The following is a 23,513-nucleotide window of genomic DNA, read 5'->3' on the forward strand; positions in this document are numbered from 1 at the left end:
GTGGGAGACTCTCCAAGGTGCTGATGAGGAAGTGAACAGAAAAAGTCAGTTGGATGTTAGGGACCAGGTGCGATCAGGTGTCACCTGTAAACACACAGGCACGTGTGAACCTGGTGCAGCGATCACACCCAGGACAGTCCACCCAGGAGCCCTCTCCCGGCAGCCCACACGGCCCCCACCTCCTCTCCTGGCTGCCTGGGACACCAGGTGCTAGGGACACTCAGCTGGTTTGCTCTCTGTGAGTCTCCTGTGGCTGCGTAACTGATCTCCACCAACCTGTGGCTCAAAACAGCACAGATGTATGCTCTCACTCTTCTAAGGGTCGTCCAGAGTCTGACAGAGATCTCACTGGGCTGAAATCTGGGCGTCAGCTGGTGCCTTCCAGAGACCCCAGGGAGAATTGTCTCCTGGCCTTTTCCAGCTTCTAGAAGCCCCGCATTCCTTCTTGGCCCATGGCCCCTTCCTGCGTCTTCAGAGTCAGCAGTGAGCATCCTCCAGTCTCTCTGCTTCCGTCCTCTCATCTCCTCCTCTGACTCTGACCCTGCTACCTCCCTCTGATGAGGACCCTGTGAGCACATGGGCCCCCAAGGTGATACAGGGTCATCTTCCATCTCAAGACCCTTCACATCATCCACCTGCAGGGTCCCTTTACCACGTCAGGCACCACATTCCCAGGACCGGGGACATGTGGGGGCTGCCCTCTGACCTCTGGGCTGGCTCCCAACACACATCTGGTGCTGGCATCCTCTGCCCGTGTCACCTGTCCTCACAGGGAGGCAGCTCTGAGCTGCAGGGACCCCCAGCACTGTTCCTGACCCTGGGGGGAGAGTAACAGGTGTCCATAGGGTAGGGGACCGGCCCCAAGGGACCCGGGGGAGCATCACATCCCCGGATGCTCACACCCCAGACCTTGACTGCACACAAACGGCCCATGGGCACAGCCCCCCGCCCTGCATAGCAGCACCTGCCACCACGCTGGGCAGGGGTGAGTGCAGGGGGGAGGAACAGAGGGTCTTGGTTCCCCCTGGGGCCCAGGGTCTGTAGTTGGGGGGGGGGTGTCACCAACCACTCACATTGGTCCTAGTCCACTGACCCCTCATGGAGGGGGGAACTGAAATCATCAGAGGAACATCTCCTAGCACCCTGGGTGGAAGAACAACACAGTTTAGCACGTTTCTTTCCTTTATTAAAAAAAATCACGGGGGATGTGGCATGAGGAGGGAGTTGCTGGGCAGGAGCTCGTAGGAGCATGAGAGGCCGGGGGGCGGCACCTTCATACTTCTGGGCACACGGGTGGCGGCACAGGCATGGTATACAGGTAGATACCATCCTCAGACCCCGTCAGGCCCATGGGGACAGACCCCACGCTGTGCCTCAGGGCCCAGATGTTGCAGGACAGCCCCACCCCCAGGCAGAAGGGTCACCGCCAGGCCCTGGATGGACGAGAATGAAACCAGCAAACCCTTGCCCGCTTGAGGCTGGGTGGGGGGCCCAGCCCCCCCAGAGCCCTCACTCCCCAGGGGCAGATGGCTGGGTCAGGGGGGCCTTGGAGCACACGGCCAGCTGGGCCTGGAAGGCCCTGGGAATGGACAAGAACACAGGAAAACACGACTGTTTCAGACCAAACGCACCATGAGCCCCCTAAAATGTCTCTACCAGGAAACGGAACCCAGAATGCATTGCAATGTGCATAAAAAAATAAAACACGACAACTCCTGCGCGCCCCACAGTCAGGCCTGGCGGCTCCAGCTCTGACAGGGGCTGGGCGGGGGCACTGGGCAGGGGTCCAGTGGGCCCCCTCCTGCCCCACCCCACAGTGCCCTGACCAGCGTCCACACAGGTCCCCGAGGGGTGCTGGATGGGCCAGTGGCGTGAGGTCGGGGTGCAGACACTAGGTGTAGAAGATGACCTCAGGGATCTGGCCATCCTCCACGGATGTGCCGTTGTTGTTGCCGGCTGCGTAGCAGAAGGTGAAGCAGGTCTTGGCGCCCGTTGTGGGCGACTCATGGGTCACCTTGCGCAGGCCTTTGGTGCCGTAGTGTGAGTCCGGGCCCTGGGGTGGGGGGGCAGTGCAGTCAGGGAACTTGGGGACTCACATCTACTCAGAGGTCAAGGCTGGGGTCAGGGCCAGGGGCTGGGGTCAGAGGTAGAGGTTCAGGCTAGGGGTGGGTGTTGGGGCCCAGGGGCTGGGGGTGGGTGTCAGGGCCCAGGGGTGGGGATGGGTGTTGGGACCGGGGGTGGGTGTCAGGGCTGGGGGTGAGGCTAGGGGTGGTTGTCTGGGCCCTGGGGCTGGGCTGTGCACCTTGAGTGTGGCGCAGGCTGTGTAGTTGACGCTGGGCAGCACCTCCACGGGCTCCTTGAACATTACGCGGAACGTGCTGGCGGAGCCGTCGCAGCTGAAGCCCGTGTCATTCTGGCCCAGGACGGTGTTGCTGTCCGTGTGGATGATCTGCGGCAGGTGGGGGGATGCCACTCAGTGCTGCCCCCCAGCAGGGCCCGCCCCCACCCTGTCCCCTGTGGTGGTTGGTGCCCGGCGGCCCTCAGCACCCTGGGACAGTCAGCAGAACAAGGGTGAGGGGCTCCCACGGGCCGTACCTGGATGTTGACTTGATAGTCGGTGGGCCCATGGATGGACCCGTAGAGGCCAAAGCCCACCACGAAGATGCGTTTGTTCACTGAGAACCTGGGGGTGGGGTGGCTTTAGAGACGGCCCCCCACAGGAAAGCTGCTTTGTGGGGGATGGTGGGTCACCAGGTCTATGGCCCATTGGCCAGAAACAGCCCAGGAGCCAAAACGGGGGCCCCGAGTTCATCTTCCAACCTTCCGGGGGAGCGTGTGTCTGCAGTGCCTGTGGACCCCGCCCCCGGCACTTGGGCCCCTCCCATGCTCAGGCTCCCTCCAACATGGGGACACCCCCGATCCTCTGGCACATCCCCTAATACTTGAGGTCCACCCCAACACTCAGGGCCAGCCCCCCCAACACTCAGAGACATCCCGATACTCAGGCCCTCCCATGCTCAGGCTGCCCCCCAGTACTCAGACATATCCCGACATTCAGGGTTCACCCTAAATCACGGGTCGCCCCCCCATACACTCAGGCCCCCCTCACTCTCATCCCCCCCTGCACATGGGCTCCCCCATTGTTGTCCCGCCTGACACTCAGGGCCCCCTATTGTCACTCCCCCATGCTAGGGTTTTCCCCCCAACACTCAGGGTCCCTACTGTTGCTCCCCTTGCCCAGCCCCACCTGACGCGGTCGCTGGTCCCGCTGTCGCCCCCCTCAGCCCACCTGACGCGGTCGCTGGTCCCGCTGTAGCCCCAGCGGCTCTCCACCTGCTGGAAGCGGTTGATGCTGCACTCCTTCCCGCGTAGACAGCAGCGCGGCCGGTCGATGAAGTCCACGCGTGGCTTGGGGTTGACCGTGAAGTGCAGGAAGAGGCTGACCACCTCGCGGTCCATGAGGATGCCGGACTGTGCGGGGCCTGCGGGCAGAGGACGTACTGGGGCTGGGAGGGCCCCGGAAAGCCCCGGAAGGTGCCACAGCCACGACGCCACCATTGGGTCCTCTCCGCAGTGTCAGGAGCCCCTTGGCCCCTCCTCTGGGGACCCTGTGCCCCCCCACAGCCACAGGGCCTTGATGCCTGGATGGAAGCAGCTGGGGGCGACCCTGGTTTGTGGCACTGACATCCCCTGGGGTGGCCTGGGCCAGGGGCTCTGTTGGACCCCTGCCCGCCTACAACCCCTAGTCCTTGGGAACTGGCCTCGTGGCCCACGTGTGTGCCGGCTGTGAGGAGTCGTGCGCCTGAGCCGGGGGCTGGGTCGCTCATGGCTTCCTTCTCAGCTGATGCCCAGGCCACAGCTCCTGGGCCCCCCAGCAGTGGACCCAAAACGTTTCCACATACAGGCTCCGGTGATGAATGACAGGGAGCCGCTTGGGACAGCCCCGGAGCCGCAGAGACACCCAGAGGTCGGGTCCGGAACAAGAAGAAAGGAAGCCGCACCCTCTGGAGCAGCTTGGCCTGGAGCGCCTCAAACCAGCTACATCTCCATCACCTCCTTGGGCCGCAAGGCTGCCTCGGCCAGCCTGGACACACGCCGAGGGAGGGACACACGCTGAGGGAGGGACACACGCCGAGGGAGGGACACATGCTGAGGGAGGGACACACACCAAGGGAGGGACACACGGGCATCAGGGTCCCAGCCATGTTGAGATGTTCGAGGCAGGACCCTCCCACCACGCCCCCACGAGCATCACTTCCCATCTCATGGCCCCTCAGACACAGGTGGTCTGACGGCAGAGGCCACACACAGGACGTGGGCACAATGAGCTGGGGTCCCCTCCCGCCTCTCCAGAGCCTCAGCGTGGCCCTGCCCATCCCCTGCAGCTCCACTCGCAGGAAAGAACGCAGGACACAGGACAAGCGCGTTTATTCCACGCGGCACGCGGACAGGACGCGGCGAGAGCGCGCACAGGCAGCAGAGGCGAGGCGGCAACAAGGAAATACGCAGGCTCACAGCTGCATTTACACACAGTCTCCGCAGAGAAAACAGTCCCAGAAGAAAAGCACGCGGGGCGCAGCTGCCATCTCTGCGCGATCGGTGCGTCGCAGGAGTGTTTCAAACTTCTTCCTCCGTCCCTGCATCTCCCGCAGTGGCTGTGATGGCAGGTGGCCCGGGACAGGGACGCTCCTGCCAACACAGAGGGGCAGCGGGGCGAGGCCGGGCAGCGGCTCCATCTGTCGCTGTCGCAGCTCCAGAGGAGCGGGGCCATCTTTGGACCCAGGCAACTTCCAGCACCTTCCACAGGCCCAGTTGAGTGGTGACAACGAGCCCCGTCCTTGAGGGCGCCACCACAGAGGAAACGGGGCCGAGGCGAAACCCCAGATCAGACCAGTAGAATACACACGTGCACGCGCAGCACACACACACGCTCACACGCACAGATGTACAGACACAAACACACATGCACGTGTGTTTACACGTGCTCTTATACAGCTGCACACACACGCAGTCGCTCCAGGGGGTGGCACATCCTGACCATGAGGCAGGCTGGGGGGACAGCAGAGGGGACACAGTCTAGACCGGGTGCTGGGGACGGGGACAGGGACGTGGAGACAGCTTCAGACAGCAGGGCCATGACGTCCAGGCCCATGGGGAGGAGCAGCCAGGGGCTGTGGGTGGAACTGGTGGTGGCTGACAGAGGGCCATTTCCAGGGATGGGGGGCCAAGAAGAAAGGCAGACGAGCAAAAGGACGGGGTGCTTCCAGGGGGCTGGACGGGGTGGCCACGGCAGGGGTAAAGCCGATGGGAGGAAGTCCCAGTAAGAACTGGTGGGAACAAGGGGGACAGTGCAGTGGACTGACTCAGACCGTGGGGCCAGGGCCAGCGAGGAGTCTGGCTCAGAGGACTGAATGTATCGACACTGTCACCAGGCTCGCCTGGGCAATCTTGTCCCCAGGGGACACTGGGTGACGTTTGGGGACATTTGTGGGTGTCATGACTTCTGGGGCTACTGGCATCGACTGAGTGGACACCAGGGACGCTGCTCAACATCCTGAGGTGCACAGGATGGCCCAATCCAGAGAAGGATCTGGCCCTGAGTCAGCAGACACCCTCCTTATCCCCCACCCCCAGAACCATCAGCCTGTGTCAGCATGGCCATGGCCATCCTGGTCACATGATCACAGGTACACAGCAGGCACTCAGGACACACCTGCTTGTGAATGACCCCACACTGTGGAGACACTCTCTGAGCTGTGACGCTGAGGCACCCCAGGTGGGAGGGTTCCCAGCAGCTGCCCCCAACCCCTCCTCAGAGCCCACCTCCCCGCACCCCAGGGCTGTAACAGCCCAACACCACACCATGTGCCACAAGGAGCATGAACCACAGGGAAGAGAGCACGTGTGCTCAAGGGCAGGGACCCCATGGCCCTGGGGAGCCCCGGGGGGAAGCCAGACAAAACGCAAGGTGCTGGATTTGGGTGTTGGGTAAACAGCGAAAAGCTTCTCAGCGTAAGTACATCCCAGATGGCACACACTTACACCAGGGAAGTGAAGCCACCAAACCTGGTGGCAGTGAGCCCAGCTCATGCGAGGGTGGGGTTGCAGGCTCAGGAGAGTGGCCACAGGGCTGCACCACCTGGAACCTTCCAGGTCTCTCCTCCCACTGCCACTGCCCGGCACCACCTCAGAGACAGGAAGGAGTATGGCGCTGGCTGGGGTCCCGTCAGGCTCACCCATGTCAGCCCTGCAGCCCCGGAGCACCACAGGGCCTCCCATAGACACACAAGGATGTGCGGGACAGGTGGACACGCAGGAGGGTGCTGGACTCTCACACAGGGGGCCGTCCACTGCCTACACGCTCACAGGGGCTTGAGGACTGGACAGGCTGCGTCCCACCGGGGGAGCAGGTGGGGTCACCGGGGGTCAGCGGGCTCGGTGGGCGCAGCATTACCTGCGGCAAACTCCTCGATGGTCATCAGCGGGAAGCGGATGAGGCCCAGGGCCGCGCCCAGCACCTTGCGCTTGTTCTCAGGCGTAACCTGCAGCTGCTGCCGCTGGCACTCGGCCTCAGACCAGCGCACGACGGCATTGAATAGGCGCACCTCACGGATGCCCAGTGTGTCGCGCTCCAGGACGGCCACCAGCGTGTCTGCAGGGGCGGGGAGTCAGTGTGGGTTCCTGATCCCTGGCTGGTCTCATGAACAAAGTTGCACCAACACGGGGCCACACGCAATCAACACTAGTGCTCGGCTCCACAGCGCAGAGCCTGGCGGTCAGAACTGAGACCGGCTGGAAACACCGACCCAGGCCCACAGGGTGGTGTGCCGAGCCTGCCTTCAGGACAGGTGGTCCTCATGGCTGGGGCTGTGATGCACAAAGGCCTCCCCCATCTCCACTCAGCCAGGCGTCCTCGCCTGCCAGCTCCCACAGGGACCCCTCTTGCCCGAGCCCAGGAGCGCTTCCCCACTAACCCCTGTCTGAGGCCCAGCAGACTTCCCACCTCGGGAGGAGTGTGGCCCCGTGACGGCACCACTGCCCCTCACACGCACACGCACATGGCAGCCCCTCACCCAGGTCGATGTCAGTGAAGCCCTCGGCAGTGATGGCGTCGGCTGTGTTCTTGTCAATGTTCTCCAGGCACAGGCTGGCCAGCTGCGGCTCATCGAAGAGTCGCGCCTGCAGAGAGGGCAGGGGAGCGTCAGTGCCTGGCAGGCCGAAGCACGCGGTCTCCTAAGACTGAAGGCAGCACCCCAGGCCCAGGTCAACCACGGGGCGAGTGTGGTCTGCTCTCGAGATCGAGGGCCTTTGGGCTTCTGGAACCTCTGCCTGTGAACATGGGGAGGGGGTCTCACCCCATGGTGGACCTGGGCCATCAGGACCCTCTGGAGAAAGCTTCTGGAGGCTGCGGCTTGCTCAGCAGAGGCTGGCATACTGGGCAAGCACAGGCAGGAGGGGAGGGCACGGGCGACCAGGCTAACCAGGGCCCAGAGTCTGGCACTAGGGAGAGCAGGGTCAGCTGGTGTCTGGAGTGTGCACTGACAGGGACCTGGCCCACGGTCGGACGTGTTGCCTGGATGGAGGCCTGCATCGGCAGTCATGCTAGGAAGGGAGACCCTGCCTCAAGGGGACCACAATGACCGGCTGCCTGGCAGTCCCAGACCACGGCGCACACCCAGCAGGGAGCCCTGGGGTGCCTCTGGCGCCTTCCACCGAGGTGGCCAGATCTGCACAGCATATGGGGCCAAGAGCTCCAGCCACATCTGTGTCCACCCCATGAGGACTCACTCGGAGGCCTCATGGGACACAGATATCCTGAGACTTCCACATACCCCAGAGGGCCCACACCCCTGGCAGGGGACATGTCACCACAGTGAGGCCACCTGCAAACCAGGCACGTCTGGGGTCAGTGTTGAGGTCCAGTAAGAGGATGGTGCCAGCTCCTCACCTCCGAGAGCCCTGGGTTGCCCCCCACCCCAGGAAGAGGACGGTGCCAGCTCCTCACCTTCAACAGCCCTGAGTTGCCCCCTCAGCCCAGGAGGAGGACGGTGCCAGCTCCTCCCCTCTGACAGCCCTGGGTCACCCCCCACCCCAGGAAAAGGACAGTGCCAGCTTGTCACCTCCGACAGCCCTGGGTCGCCCCCCACCCCAGGAAGAGGACGGTGCTAGCTTGTCACCTCCAACAGCCCTGGGTCGCCCCCACCCCAGAACAACTGGAGTCAGATAGCCAGGTCTTCGGGTGTCCCTGTGCCCCCACTTGGAATCCCACTCTCGCCCTGACCCTCTGGTCCACACCCCTGGGAGGCTATGCACATGCGTGGCCACACCAGACCCTGCCCCCAGAGCACAGAGCCAGGCCTGGTGTCCCCCAACACCCCAGCACCTCCTTCCCAACCTGCTTCCTCCCACTGTGGCAGCGACTTGAAGAGACACGACCACCAAATGGAGAAGATGGAGCTGTGACGGGCGTGAGGACGCGGGCCCTCCTGGGAGCAGAGGCCACAGCACGGGGTGAGGACGAATGTGTCTCCTCGACCTGAGCCCCCAAGAAGGACAGTAGCCCCCATACATCACAGAAAGGCCTCCCAGCAGCAGCTTGGTGGTCAGCAGCAGGGAGCAGCCTCCGCGGCTCAGACACAGCCGCCACAGGACGCACGGACACCTGTGCACCAGCCTTCACGGCAGCACGGCTCCCAGGAGCCAGAGGCGGAGACGGCCTCCATGTCCAACAGGTGACAGACGCACACGATGCACATGTCACCCGGCCACAGGTGGGAATGTTACTCAGCCATAAAAAGGAATGAAGCAGATTCATGTTACACTGTGGAGGACCCGTGAAACCACGATGCCCCGTGAGAGCAGTCAGACACCAAAGGCCACGAGTGTCTGATCCCAGTGACACAAAACGTCCAGAACAAGCAAGTCCACAGAGACAGGAAGTGGACTGGTGGGTGCAGGGGCTGGGGGAGGGGGATGGGGTGACTGCTGATGGGTGCGGGGACCCCTTCTGGAGTGACGAGAATGTTCTGGAACCAGATATAGGTGATGGTTGCACACTCCGTGAACAGAACGCTGCTGAACTGTACACTCAGAAGTGGATAAAATGGCAAATTTCATGGTATGTAAGTTTACCATAATAAAACTTTTTTTATTACTTGTACTACTAAAAACAAATGAGAATGAAATAAACAGAACACAAACAGCACCCAGCCACCCTGGCACAACCCAGTGTGTTCAGGGACACAGTGTGCTCTGCAGTGCCCCCTCCCCCTGGAGCTGGGGAACTTGGGGGTGCATACCAAGCCTCCGTTTTCCCAGTCTACAAGATGGGGGCGCATTCCTGGTGCTCTGAGACCCTCAAATTCAACGTCATTCTTTTCATTAACAACAACCAGACACGCACTCAGAAAAGCACTCCTGCTGGATGCCGCAGGAGAGCAGTGGCCCGGGGTGACCCAGCCTCCACAGCTGGGCTCCTGGCATGGAGCTCGGAGCCCTGCAGGGCCAGCATGCGTGACGCTGGTCACGCCCTCACTGGGGGTGCCAAGAAACTCAGACATAAAGATAAATAACGTGGCATTGCAATATTGGAAAACGCAAAGACATCCATGCCGAACACCGTGTATTCAACAGGGTCCCACCCTGCGCGCCCCACCTTGCCCGGCTTGTTTGCCTGGTCCTGGCCCTGTCGGGTGCTGTCTTCATTGACGATGTCGGCGTTTTGTTCATCATAGCTGCTCTGTGTTAGCTTTGGGTCTGTATGATACTGCGTTACAGTGTTACTTACCTTGATGACCGAGACTTTTGGCGTCCCCCCAGCCCGTTAACACCCCTGGCCCCAAGCACGTGTGTCCTGCGCCCACCAGGCAGTGCCCGACGCACCTGCGTGAGGAGCATGAAGGCGTTGTCGGCACGCAGGTTCTTCTTCAGGAACTCCACGCAGTGGGCCTCGAGGGCGGGCACGGCGTACTTCTTGGCGGTGTACAGGGTTGTCATGACCGTCTCAGGCCCGATCTGAACCTCATCTGAGTAAAGAAACCTGAGGAGGCAGTGTCGTGAGACGGGGGCTGCTGCACCAGCCCTGGGGGAGGGTGGCCACACGGTCACAGAAGCTGGCCACGAGGCACCTTCCAGAACCAGCCATCTGTTGCTCTCTGACCTGGGGACACGACTCGGCAAGGCTGCTGCCTGAGAAAATGAGCAGGGGACAAACCTCGCAGCACACCGGAGACATATCCCACTGTCCCCAGACACACGTGACACCCATGAGAGGCCGCATGGCTCTTCCCGGCTCTTCCAGGACCTGCCCTCACATGTGGAGACCCCCACACCCCGGCTCCAGGTACCAGGCCACGTGCTGGTCCCGCGCCCTTGGTGGATCAGATGGAGGACCTCAAGTCCCGTCCTCTAGACAAAGGTGCACATTGGTATCACTGCCCGTTCACCTTGACGCAGCACCAAGTGTGGGTTAGAACTTGAGGGTGGATTAAAAAAAAGGGCAAAAATGGCGAGTGCCCGGAGAAATCGAACCCCCCATTGCTGGTGGGAATGTAAATGGTGCAGACGTTGTGGAGAACAATCTGGCCGTTCCTCATAAAGTTACCACATGACCCAGCAATTCCGCTCCTAGGTGTCTACCCAGGAGGCTTGAAAGCAGGGACTCAAATAAACACTTGGCACCAATGTTCACTGCAGCACTGTTCAGAGTAGCCAAAAGGTGGCAACGAGCCACGAGTCCACCAGATGATGGATGCACACAACATGGACCACTACACGGCCATAAAGAGAAGTGAAGTCCTGACTCAGGCTACAGTGTGGAAGAACCTTGACACGTGATGCTGAGTGAAGTAACTCAATCGCAAAGGGACAAATACCGTCCAATCCCACCAACATGAAATGCCCAGAACAGGCAAATTCAGGGACAGAAATCAGATTAGCAGTTGCTGTGCGGGAAGGAAGTGGGGGAGGGGGGTCCCTGCTTAGGGGACACTGAGTTTCCATGAAGGGTGGTGGGATATTTGGGCACAGTTAATGGTGACGGTTGAACAACATGACGAAATAATACACGTCACTGAGCGTGAAGAGCCTTAAGATGGCAAACGTCTTTTACACACACGTTCCTGACAACTGAAGATTACACTCAGTGAAAGCAGCAGACACCTAGGCCATGCTGTGTGTGATCCCACTTCCGTGAAACGCCCAGGGCAAGCAAATCCAAGAGATAGGAAGTGGATCCGTGGTTGTCAGGAGCTGGGGGAGGGGGGATGAGGAGTAATTGCTAATGAGTACAGGGGCTCCCTTTGGGGTGATGGAATATTCTAGAACTAAACCCTGGTAATGTTTGCGCAGCTGTGAATACACGAAAAACCACTAAATTGCACGCTCTCTACGAATGAATCGCATATTGGTATGAGATGTACCTGCCAGCACTGTCGTCACCGTGATCCTCTCCCCAAGACCTGACCCTGCCTCCTGCCTCCTGAAAGGACCCGGCTCCCATGAGGCCCCCACATGCAGCCCTGTGGCCCCCGGCCCCCACGGTGGGGCAGGCTCACTTCAGCAGGGCCAGGAAGGCGGCAGGCTCCACGTCGGGAAGCTCGATCTCCGTGGACGTGGTGGCCATCCCCCCGTTGAACATCGCATCGAAGACGGCGCTGCCCACGGCCAGCACGAACCTATCATGTCAGAAAAGTCCTGCGTTAAGCCTGGGGCCTGTGCCCTGTGACTGGCACCCCAGCTCCTTGCTGCCTACCCCTACGGGCTGGGAGTGGGGGGTTCCCAGGGGCTGGTGATGCGCGTCTGATGGGAGTGCCTGGGCTAGGTCACAGGTGTCTGTGGGACCTCCCCACCCGGAGGCCCAGGTGACCCACAGCAGCAATGCCCTTCCCTGCCCACGCAGACGCCCTCAGCATTGACAGGGCTGCCCCAAGCATCCTGGCTGTAAACGCTTCTGAAAGCGGGGCGTTGGAAGAGAAAGCCATTCAGACAGATCAACAGCAACAGAAGGCGGAAGTGAAGTTACCTCCCCGAGGTCATACAGTGGCTCAGTCCTCTCTGCCAACTGCATCTCTCAGCCACCCATCCATCCGCTCGTCCTCCCTCCGTCTACTTGGGATCCATCATCTACCTATCACCTATTCCTCCACCACCCATCTGCCCGCCACCCACCCACCCACCCACCCATCCATTCACCCATTCACCACCCACCCAACCCATCCATTCACCCATCCACCACCCACCCAACCCACCCATCCATTCACCCATCCACCCACGCACCCACCCATCCGCCACCCACCCACTCATCCATTCACCCATCCACCACCCACCCAACCCACCCATCCATCCACCACCCACTCTATCCTTCCTCCCTCCATCCAGCCACTCACCATCCATACTCCACCTATCCATCCACCTGTCATCTATTTATCCACCCACCACCTATTCTTCCACCATCCACCTACCCATCCATCCATCCTTCACCCACCTAACCTGACATCCATCCATCTACCATCCACCTACCCATCCGTCCTCCCTCCATCCATCTCGTCATTTATCCATTCACCCACCTACCCATCCATCCATCCTTCATCCACCTAACCTGACATCCATTCATCCACCCACCCACCACCTGTTCTTCCACCATCCATCCATCCATCATCCATCCACCCAACCACTGGATTTAGCTGGGCCCTAAATCCAATAAGAATGTCCTCATAAGAGACAAAAAAGGCACACAGAGGGAAGACGCCACATGACAGCAGAGGCAGAGAGGGGCGGGATACAGCCACAAGCCCAGGAACATCTGCGGCCACTAGAATCAAGTCAGAGAAGGGTCCTCCCCTAGAGCTTTCAGGGGGAGTGCAGCCCTGCTGACACCTTGATCTCAGACTTCTGGCCCCCAGAACCGTGTGTGAGACGATAAATCTCTGCTGTTTTAAGCTCCCTCGTTTTGGGTCCTTTGCCACACAGCCCCAGGACAGCAATATGCTGGGGTGTTCCGTCAGCCCCCACACCCCGCATGCACTCAGAAACCTGCTACAGAGGCCTAGCGCTGCTGGCTCTGTCTCAGGGGAGCTGTGTCCCCAAGTGACACGCTGACTCCCACGCTCCGTTCCATAAATAACAGCCTTCGCGTTTATGTTCTTCCTCCTCCTTTAGCTGAGAGAACACTCTCTCCTCCTCTGGGGAGAGTCTTTTACAGGCTTCAGAAGCAAGGGGTTGGAGACCGCCAAGCTCAACCTGATGACACGGGTCTGTCTGCTGAGAGGGTCCTCTCCTTCTGTGCCCTGCACATGGACCTCAGGGGCACGGAAACGGCCACCCCATCCTAGGCTGGATCTGCTCCTGTCGCACCCTGCCCAGCTCCTCCCACACCCCCCACCTCCACCGCTCAGTTCAGACCCTCCTGTGGCTCCAAGGCTGACCTCCACGCCCGTCCCTGGGCTCCTCTGCCTGCCCATCCCCATGCCCACTGGCCTCTCCCTGTCTCTGCAAGCCTCCCTTCTCCTTTCAGCTTTAAAACCATCATCACGAATGCAAATCAAAACCACAGGGACACCACTTCACCCCAACCCCCCAGCATCCAAAAGACAATCGCAGGGTGTGTGCAGTCCCGCCAGGCGGCCTCCCGAGGGCGCCCTCATCCCGTCAGGAAGCCAGAAGCCAACGAAAGACCAAGGAGGTCTGTCGACCTCACAGACCCGCACTGCCTGGGTAGGCCAGCTCAGCAGTGAGCCTGTCGTCCACACAAGCTCGTAACCACTGTGCACCCAAACCCACTGCTGTCAGCTCGATTCCGACTCACAGCGACCCCACAGGACAGGGCAGAACTGCTCCACAGGTTCCCAAGGCTGTGATCTTTACGGAAGTAGACTGCCACATCTTTCTCCATTGTGCACCAGGGCTCCTCAAGATGTCTCTAGACTTTGCCAAAGGACCCCTGGTGGTGCAACGGTTAAGCACTCAGCTCCTAAGGAAAGGTTGGCAGTTCAAACCCTCCCATGGGAGAAAGCCCTTGCGACCTGCTCCTGCAGGTCACAGCCTAGGAAACCCTACAGGGCAGTTCCACTCTGTCACATTGGGTCACTATGAGTCAGAATCTACTTGACAGCACCCAACAACGAGACATTTTAACTGTCACCCCTGGACCGATGAACAACAGCAAGATAAACGGTGAAGAAACTTGAGTGGTCTAGGATTTTATTTTACTTGGATCCACATCAATGCCTGCGGAAGCAGCAGTCAAGAAATCAAATGATGTATTCCACTGGGCAGATCAGGTACAAAAGCTCTCTCTCCAATCTTATAAAAGAAAGACGTCACTTTTATGACTAATGAGCTCGTGACCCAAGCCACAGTCTTTACAACCTCCTCATATGCACGCAAAAGCTGGACGACGGATAAGACAAAGAAGAGTTAGTGCCTTCAGACTGTGTTGGCGAAGGATGCCGAGCACACCGTGGGCTGCCATGAGAACAAACAAATCCATCTTGGAGGAAACAGCGCCATAGTGCTCCTCAGAAGCAAGGATGGTGAGACTTAATTCGGACACATTATCAAGAAGGACCAACTGCTGGGGAAGGACATCATGCCTGGTAAAGTCGGGGGTCAGAAAAAAGAGGAAGACCCTCAATGAGATGGACTGACACAGTGGCTGCAACAATGGGCTCCAGCGTCATGACTGAGGATGGCGCGGGACCGGGAAGGGTCGCGCTGTTATACATCAGGTTGCCGTGAGTTGGAGCCCATTCTATGGCAACGAGAAACAACAACAAAGAGTATCTGTGGTTGTCACGATTGGGAGGGGAGGGTGCTACTGGCATCAAGTGGGTAGAGGCCAAGGATGTTGTTCAACACCCTACAGTGCACAGGACGGCCTAATTCCCTACTATATAGTCCAACCTTCACAGCAAATACTGTTTATAATAAAAGGGGCAAGGGCTCCTTAAAGAAATGCAGCAGTTTCCACAGGGGCCAAAAGGTGGCAACAACTGAAGTGCCCATCAACAGATGAGTGGGTAAACACGATGCAGTACATACACACAACGGAATATCATTCAGCCGAAAAGACAGAGGAGGTCCTGATACATCCCGCAACACATGAGTGGGTAAACACGATGCAGTACATACACACAACGGAATATCATTCAGCCGAAAAGACAGAGGAGGTCCTGATACATCCCGCAACACATGAGTGGGTAAACACGATGCAGTACATACACACAACGGAATATCATTCAGCCGAAAAGACAGAGGAGGTCCTGATACATCCCACAACACATGAGTGGGTAAACACGATGCAGTACATACACACAACGGAATATCATTCAGCCGAAAAGACAGAGGAGGTCCTGATACATCCCGCAACACATGAGTGGGTAAACACGATGCAGTACATACACACAACGGAATATCATTCAGCCGAAAAGACAGAGGAGGTCCTGATACATCCCACAACACATGAGTGGGTAAACACGATGCAGTACATACACACAACGGAATATCATTCAGCCGAAAAGACAGAGGAGGTCCTGATACATCCCACAACAGATGAGTGGGTAAACACGATGCAGTACATACACACAACGGAATATCATTCAGCCGAAAAGACAGAGGAGGTCCTGATACATCCCACAACACATGAGTGGGTAAACACGATGCAGTACATACACAAAACGGAATATCATTCAGCCGAAAAGGCAGAGGAGGTCCTGATACATCCCACAACACATGAGTGGGTAAACACGATGCAGTACATACACACAACGGAATATCATTCAGCCGAAAAGACAGAGGAGGTCCTGATACATCCCACAACACATGAGTGGGTAAACACGATGCAGTACATACACACAACGGAATATCATTCAGCCGAAAAGACAGAGGAGGTCCTGATACATCCCGCAACACATGAGTGGGTAAACACGATGCAGTACATACACACAACGGAATATCATTCAGCCGAAAAGACAGAGGAGGTCCTGATACATCCCGCAACACATGAGTGGGTAAACACGATGCAGTACATACACACAACGGAATATCATTCAGCCGAAAAGGCAGAGGAGGTCCTGATACATCCCACAACACATGAGTGGGTAAACACGATGCAGTACATACACACAACGGAATATCATTCAGCCGAAAAGACAGAGGAGGTCCTGATACATCCCACAACACATGAGTGGGTAAACACGATGCAGTACATACACACAACGGAATATCATTCAGCCGAAAAGACAGAGGAGGTCCTGATACATCCCGCAACACATGAGTGGGTAAACACGATGCAGTACATACACACAACGGAATATCATTCAGCCGAAAAGACAGAGGAGGTCCTGATACATCCCACAACACATGAGTGGGTAAACACGATGCAGTACATACACACAACGGAATATCATTCAGCCGAAAAGACAGAGGAGGTCCTGATACATCCCGCAACACATGAGTGGGTAAACACGATGCAGTACATACACACAACGGAATATCATTCAGCCGAAAAGACAGAGGAGGTCCTGATACATCCCGCAACACATGAGTGGGTAAACACGATGCAGTACATACACACAACGGAATATCATTCAGCCGAAAAGACAGAGGAGGTCCTGATACATCCCACAACACATGAGTGGGTAAACACGATGCAGTACATACACACAACGGAATATCATTCAGCCGAAAAGACAGAGGAGGTCCTGATACATCCCGCAACACATGAGTGGGTAAACACGATGCAGTACATACACACAACGGAATATCATTCAGCCGAAAAGACAGAGGAGGTCCTGATACATCCCGCAACACATGAGTGGGTAAACACGATGCAGTACATACACACAACGGAATATCATTCAGCCGAAAAGGCAGAGGAGGTCCTGATACATCCCGCAACACATGAGTGGGTAAACACGATGCAGTACATACACACAACGGAATATCATTCAGCCGAAAAGGCAGAGGAGGTCCTGATACATCCCGCAACACATGAGTGGGTAAACACGATGCAGTACATACACACAACGGAATATCATTCAGCCGAAAAGACAGAGGAGGTCCTGATACATCCCACAACACATGAGTGGGTAAACACGATGCAGTACATACACACAACGGAATATCATTCAGCCGAAAAGACAGAGGAGGTCCTGATACATCCCACAACACATGAGTGGGTAAACACGATGCAGTACATACACACAACGGAATATCATTCAGCCGAAAAGACAGAGGAGGTCCTGATACATCCCGCAACACATGAGTGGGTAAACACGATGCAGTACATACACACAACGGAATATCATTCAGCCGAAAAGACAGAGGAGGTCCTGATACATCCCGCAACACGAGTGGGTAAACACGATGCAGTACATACACACAACGGAATATCATTCAGCCGAAAAGGCAGAGGAGGTCCTGATACATCCCGCAACACATGAGTGGGTAAACACGATGCAGTACATACACACAACGGAATATCATTCAGCCGAAAAGACAGAGGAGGTCCTGATACATCCCACAACACATGAGTGGGTAAACACGATGCAGTACATACACACAACGGAATATCATTCAGCCGAAAAGACAGAGGAGGTCCTGATACATCCCACAACACATGAGTGGGTAAACACGATGCAGTACATACACACAACGGAATATCATTCAGCCGAAAAGACAGAGGAGGTCCTGATACATCCCGCAACACATGAGTGGGTAAACACGATGCAGTACATACACACAACGGAATATCATTCAGCCGAAAAGACAGAGGAGGTCCTGATACATCCCGCAACACATGAGTGGGTAAACACGATGCAGTACATACACACAACGGAATATCATTCAGCCGAAAAGACAGAGGAGGTCCTGATACATCCCACAACACATGAGTGGGTAAACACGATGCAGTACATACACACAACGGAATATCATTCAGCCGAAAAGACAGAGGAGGTCCTGATACATCCCACAACACATGAGTGGGTAAACACGATGCAGTACATACACACAACGGAATATCATTCAGCCGAAAAGACAGAGGAGGTCCTGATACATCCCGCAACACGAGTGGGTAAACACGATGCAGTACATACACACAACGGAATATCATTCAGCCGAAAAGACAGAGGAGGTCCTGATACATCCCGCAACACATGAGTGGGTAAACACGATGCAGTACATACACACAACGGAATATCATTCAGCCGAAAAGACAGAGGAGGTCCTGATACATCCCACAACACATGAGTGGGTAAACACGATGCAGTACATACACACAACGGAATATCATTCAGCCGAAAAGACAGAGGAGGTCCTGATACATCCCACAACACGAGTGGGTAAACACGATGCAGTACATACACACAACGGAATATCATTCAGCCGAAAAGACAGAGGAGGTCCTGATACATCCCGCAACACATGAGTGGGTAAACACGATGCAGTACATACACACAACGGAATATCATTCAGCCGAAAAGACAGAGGAGGTCCTGATACATCCCACAACACATGAGTGGGTAAACACGATGCAGTACATACACACAACGGAATATCATTCAGCCGAAAAGACAGAGGAGGTCCTGATACATCCCACAACACATGAGTGGGTAAACACGATGCAGTACATACACACAACGGAATATCATTCAGCCGAAAAGACAGAGGAGGTCCTGATACATCCCACAACACATGAGTGGGTAAACACGATGCAGTACATACACACAACGGAATATCATTCAGCCGAAAAGACAGAGGAGGTCCTGATACATCCCACAACACATGAGTGGGTAAACACGATGCAGTACATACACACAACGGAATATCATTCAGCCGAAAAGACAGAGGAGGTCCTGATACATCCCACAACACATGAGTGGGTAAACACGATGCAGTACATACACACAACGGAATATCATTCAGCCGAAAAGACAGAGGAGGTCCTGATACATCCCACAACACATGAGTGGGTAAACACGATGCAGTACATACACACAACGGAATATCATTCAGCCGAAAAGGCAGAGGAGGTCCTGATACATCCCACAACACATGAGTGGGTAAACACGATGCAGTACATACACACAACGGAATATCATTCAGCCGAAAAGACAGAGGAGGTCCTGATACATCCCACAACACATGAGTGGGTAAACACGATGCAGTACATACACACAACGGAATATCATTCAGCCGAAAAGGCAGAGGAGGTCCTGATACATCCCGCAACACATGAGTGGGTAAACACGATGCAGTACATACACACAACGGAATATCATTCAGCCGAAAAGGCAGAGGAGGTCCTGATACATCCCGCAACACATGAGTGGGTAAACACGATGCAGTACATACACACAACGGAATATCATTCAGCCGAAAAGACAGAGGAGGTCCTGATACATCCCGCAACACATGAGTGGGTAAACACGATGCAGTACATACACACAACGGAATATCATTCAGCCGAAAAGACAGAGGAGGTCCTGATACATCCCGCAACACATGAGTGGGTAAACACGATGCAGTACATACACACAACGGAATATCATTCAGCCGAAAAGACAGAGGAGGTCCTGATACATCCCGCAACACATGAGTGGGTAAACACGATGCAGTACATACACACAACGGAATATCATTCAGCCGAAAAGACAGAGGAGGTCCTGATACATCCCGCAACACATGAGTGGGTAAACACGATGCAGTACATACACACAACGGAATATCATTCAGCCGAAAAGACAGAGGAGGTCCTGATACATCCCGCAACACATGAGTGGGTAAACACGATGCAGTACATACACACAACGGAATATCATTCAGCCGAAAAGACAGAGGAGGTCCTGATACATCCCGCAACACATGAGTGGGTAAACACGATGCAGTACATACACACAACGGAATATCATTCAGCCGAAAAGGCAGAGGAGGTCCTGATACATCCCGCAACACATGAGTGGGTAAACACGATGCAGTACATACACACAACGGAATATCATTCAGCCGAAAAGACAGAGGAGGTCCTGATACATCCCACAACACATGAGTGGGTAAACACGATGCAGTACATACACACAACGGAATATCATTCAGCCGAAAAGACAGAGGAGGTCCTGATACATCCCACAACACATGAGTGGGTAAACACGATGCAGTACATACACACAACGGAATATCATTCAGCCGAAAAGACAGAGGAGGTCCTGATACATCCCACAACACATGAGTGGGTAAACACGATGCAGTACATACACACAACGGAATATCATTCAGCCGAAAAGACAGAGGAGGTCCTGATACATCCCACAACACATGAGTGGGTAAACACGATGCAGTACATACACACAACGGAATATCATTCAGCCGAAAAGACAGAGGAGGTCCTGATACATCCCGCAACACATGAGTGGGTAAACACGATGCAGTACATACACACAACGGAATATCATTCAGCCGAAAAGACAGAGGAGGTCCTGATACATCCCACAACACATGAGTGGGTAAACACGATGCAGTACATACACACAACGGAATATCATTCAGCCGAAAAGACAGAGGAGGTCCTGATACATCCCGCAACACATGAGTGGGTAAACACGATGCAGTACATACACACAACGGAATATCATTCAGCCGAAAAGACAGAGGAGGTCCTGATACATCCCGCAACACATGAGTGGGTAAACACGATGCAGTACATACACACAACGGAATATCATTCAGCCGAAAAGACAGAGGAGGTCCTGATACATCCCGCAACACATGAGTGGGTAAACACGATGCAGTACATACACACAACGGAATATCATTCAGCCGAAAAGACAGAGGAGGTCCTGATACATCCCGCAACACATGAGTGGGTAAACACGATGCAGTACATACACACAACGGAATATCATTCAGCCGAAAAGACAGAGGAGGTCCTGATACATCCCGCAACACATGAGTGGGTAAACACGATGCAGTACATACACACAACGGAATATCATTCAGCCGAAAAGACAGAGGAGGTCCTGATACATCCCACAACACATGAGTGGGTAAACACGATGCAGTACATACACACAACGGAATATCATTCAGCCGAAAAGACAGAGGAGGTCCTGATACATCCCACAACACATGAGTGGGTAAACACGATGCAGTACACACACAACGGAATATCATTCAGCCGAAAAGACAGAGGAGGTCCTGATACATCCCGCAACACATGAGTGGGTAAACACGATGCAGTACATACACACAACGGAATATCATTCAGCCGAAAAGACAGAGGAGGTCCTGATACATCCCGCAACACATGAGTGGGTAAACACGATGCAGTACATACACACAACGGAATATCATTCAGCCGAAAAGACAGAGGAGGTCCTGATACATCCCGCAACACATGAGTGGGTAAACACGATGCAGTACATACACACAACGGAATATCATTCAGCCGAAAAGACAGAGGAGGTCCTGATACATCCCGCAACACATGAGTGGGTAAACACGATGCAGTACATACACACAACGGAATATCATTCAGCCGAAAAGACAGAGGAGGTCCTGATACATCCCGCAACACGAGTGGGTAAACACGATGCAGTACATACACACAACGGAATATCATTCAGCCGAAAAGACAGAGGAGGTCCTGATACATCCCACAACACATGAGTGGGTAAACACGATGCAGTACATACACACAACGGAATATCATTCAGCCGAAAAGACAGAGGAGGTCCTGATACATCCCACAACACATGAGTGGGTAAACACGATGCAGTACATACACACAACGGAATATCATTCAGCCGAAAAGACAGAGGAGGTCCTGATACATCCCGCAACACATGAGTGGGTAAACACGATGCAGTACATACACACAACGGAATATCATTCAGCCGAAAAGACAGAGGAGGTCCTGATACATCCCGCAACACATGAGTGGGTAAACACGATGCAGTACATACACACAACGGAATATCATTCAGCCGAAAAGACAGAGGAGGTCCTGATACATCCCACAACACATGAGTGGGTAAACACGATGCAGTACATACACACAACGGAATATCATTCAGCCGAAAAGACAGAGGAGGTCCTGATACATCCCGCAACAGATGAGTGGGTAAACACGATGCAGTACATACACACAACGGAATATCATTCAGCCGAAAAGACAGAGGAGGTCCTGATACATCCCGCAACAGATGAGTGGGTAAACACGATGCAGTACATACACACAACGGAATATCATTCAGCCGAAAAGACAGAGGAGGTCCTGATACATCCCACAACACATGAGTGGGTAAACACGATGCAGTACATACACACAACGGAATATCATTCAGCCGAAAAGGCAGAGGAGGTCCTGATACATCCCACAACACATGAGTGGGTAAACACGATGCAGTACATACACACAACGGAATATCATTCAGCCGAAAAGACAGAGGAGGTCCTGATACATCCCACAACACATGAGTGGGTAAACACGATGCAGTACATACACACAACGGAATATCATTCAGCCGAAAAGACAGAGGAGGTCCTGATACATCCCGCAACAGATGAGTGGGTAAACACGATGCAGTACATACACACAACGGAATATCATTCAGCCGAAAAGACAGAGGAGGTCCTGATACATCCCGCAACAGATGAGTGGGTAAACACGATGCAGTACATACACACAACGGAATATCATTCAGCCGAAAAGACAGAGGAGGTCCTGATACATCCCACAACACATGAGTGGGTAAACACGATGCAGTACATACACACAACGGAATATCATTCAGCCGAAAAGACAGAGGAGGTCCTGATACATCCCGCAACAGATGAGTGGGTAAACACGATGCAGTACATACACACAACGGAATATCATTCAGCCGAAAAGACAGAGGAGGTCCTGATACATCCCGCAACAGATGAGTGGGTAAACACGATGCAGTACATACACACAACGGAATATCATTCAGCCGAAAAGACAGAGGAGGTCCTGATACATCCCACAACACATGAGTGGGTAAACACGATGCAGTACATACACACAACGGAATATCATTCAGCCGAAAAGGCAGAGGAGGTCCTGATACATCCCACAACACATGAGTGGGTAAACACGATGCAGTACATACACACAACGGAATATCATTCAGCCGAAAAGACAGAGGAGGTCCTGATACATCCCACAACACATGAGTGGGTAAACACGATGCAGTACATACACACAACGGAATATCATTCAGCCGAAAAGACAGAGGAGGTCCTGATACATCCCGCAACACATGAGTGGGTAAACACGATGCAGTACATACACACAACGGAATATCATTCAGCCGAAAAGACAGAGGAGGTCCTGATACATCCCGCAACAGATGAGTGGGTAAACACGATGCAGTACATACACACAACGGAATATCATTCAGCCGAAAAGACAGAGGAGGTCCTGATACATCCCACAACACATGAGTGGGTAAACACGATGCAGTACATACACACAACGGAATATCATTCAGCCG

At 55.0% G+C, this 23,513-nt stretch overlaps 1 protein-coding gene across 1 annotated transcript in view; it reads right to left on the minus strand.

The window, feature by feature from the left end:
• Positions 1-1,164: 1,164 nt before the first annotated feature.
• Positions 1,165-23,513, minus strand: part of BTBD2 (BTB domain containing 2) — a 52,767-nt gene continuing 30,418 nt past the window's right edge. The window contains exons 2-9 of the mRNA XM_064280142.1: positions 11,556-11,675; positions 9,883-10,039; positions 7,074-7,179; positions 6,455-6,652; positions 3,290-3,482; positions 2,596-2,683; positions 2,303-2,449; positions 1,165-2,053 (exon numbers count right to left, since the gene is read on the minus strand). Of these exons, the coding sequence (XP_064136212.1) occupies positions 1,892-2,053; positions 2,303-2,449; positions 2,596-2,683; positions 3,290-3,482; positions 6,455-6,652; positions 7,074-7,179; positions 9,883-10,039; positions 11,556-11,675 (1,171 nt within the window). The 3' untranslated portion in view covers positions 1,165-1,891. The remainder of the gene's footprint in view (positions 2,054-2,302; positions 2,450-2,595; positions 2,684-3,289; positions 3,483-6,454; positions 6,653-7,073; positions 7,180-9,882; positions 10,040-11,555; positions 11,676-23,513) is intronic.

This window comes from Loxodonta africana, chromosome 3, assembly GCF_030014295.1.
Source record: "Loxodonta africana isolate mLoxAfr1 chromosome 3, mLoxAfr1.hap2, whole genome shotgun sequence".
Taxonomy (NCBI): Eukaryota; Metazoa; Chordata; class Mammalia; order Proboscidea; family Elephantidae; genus Loxodonta; species Loxodonta africana.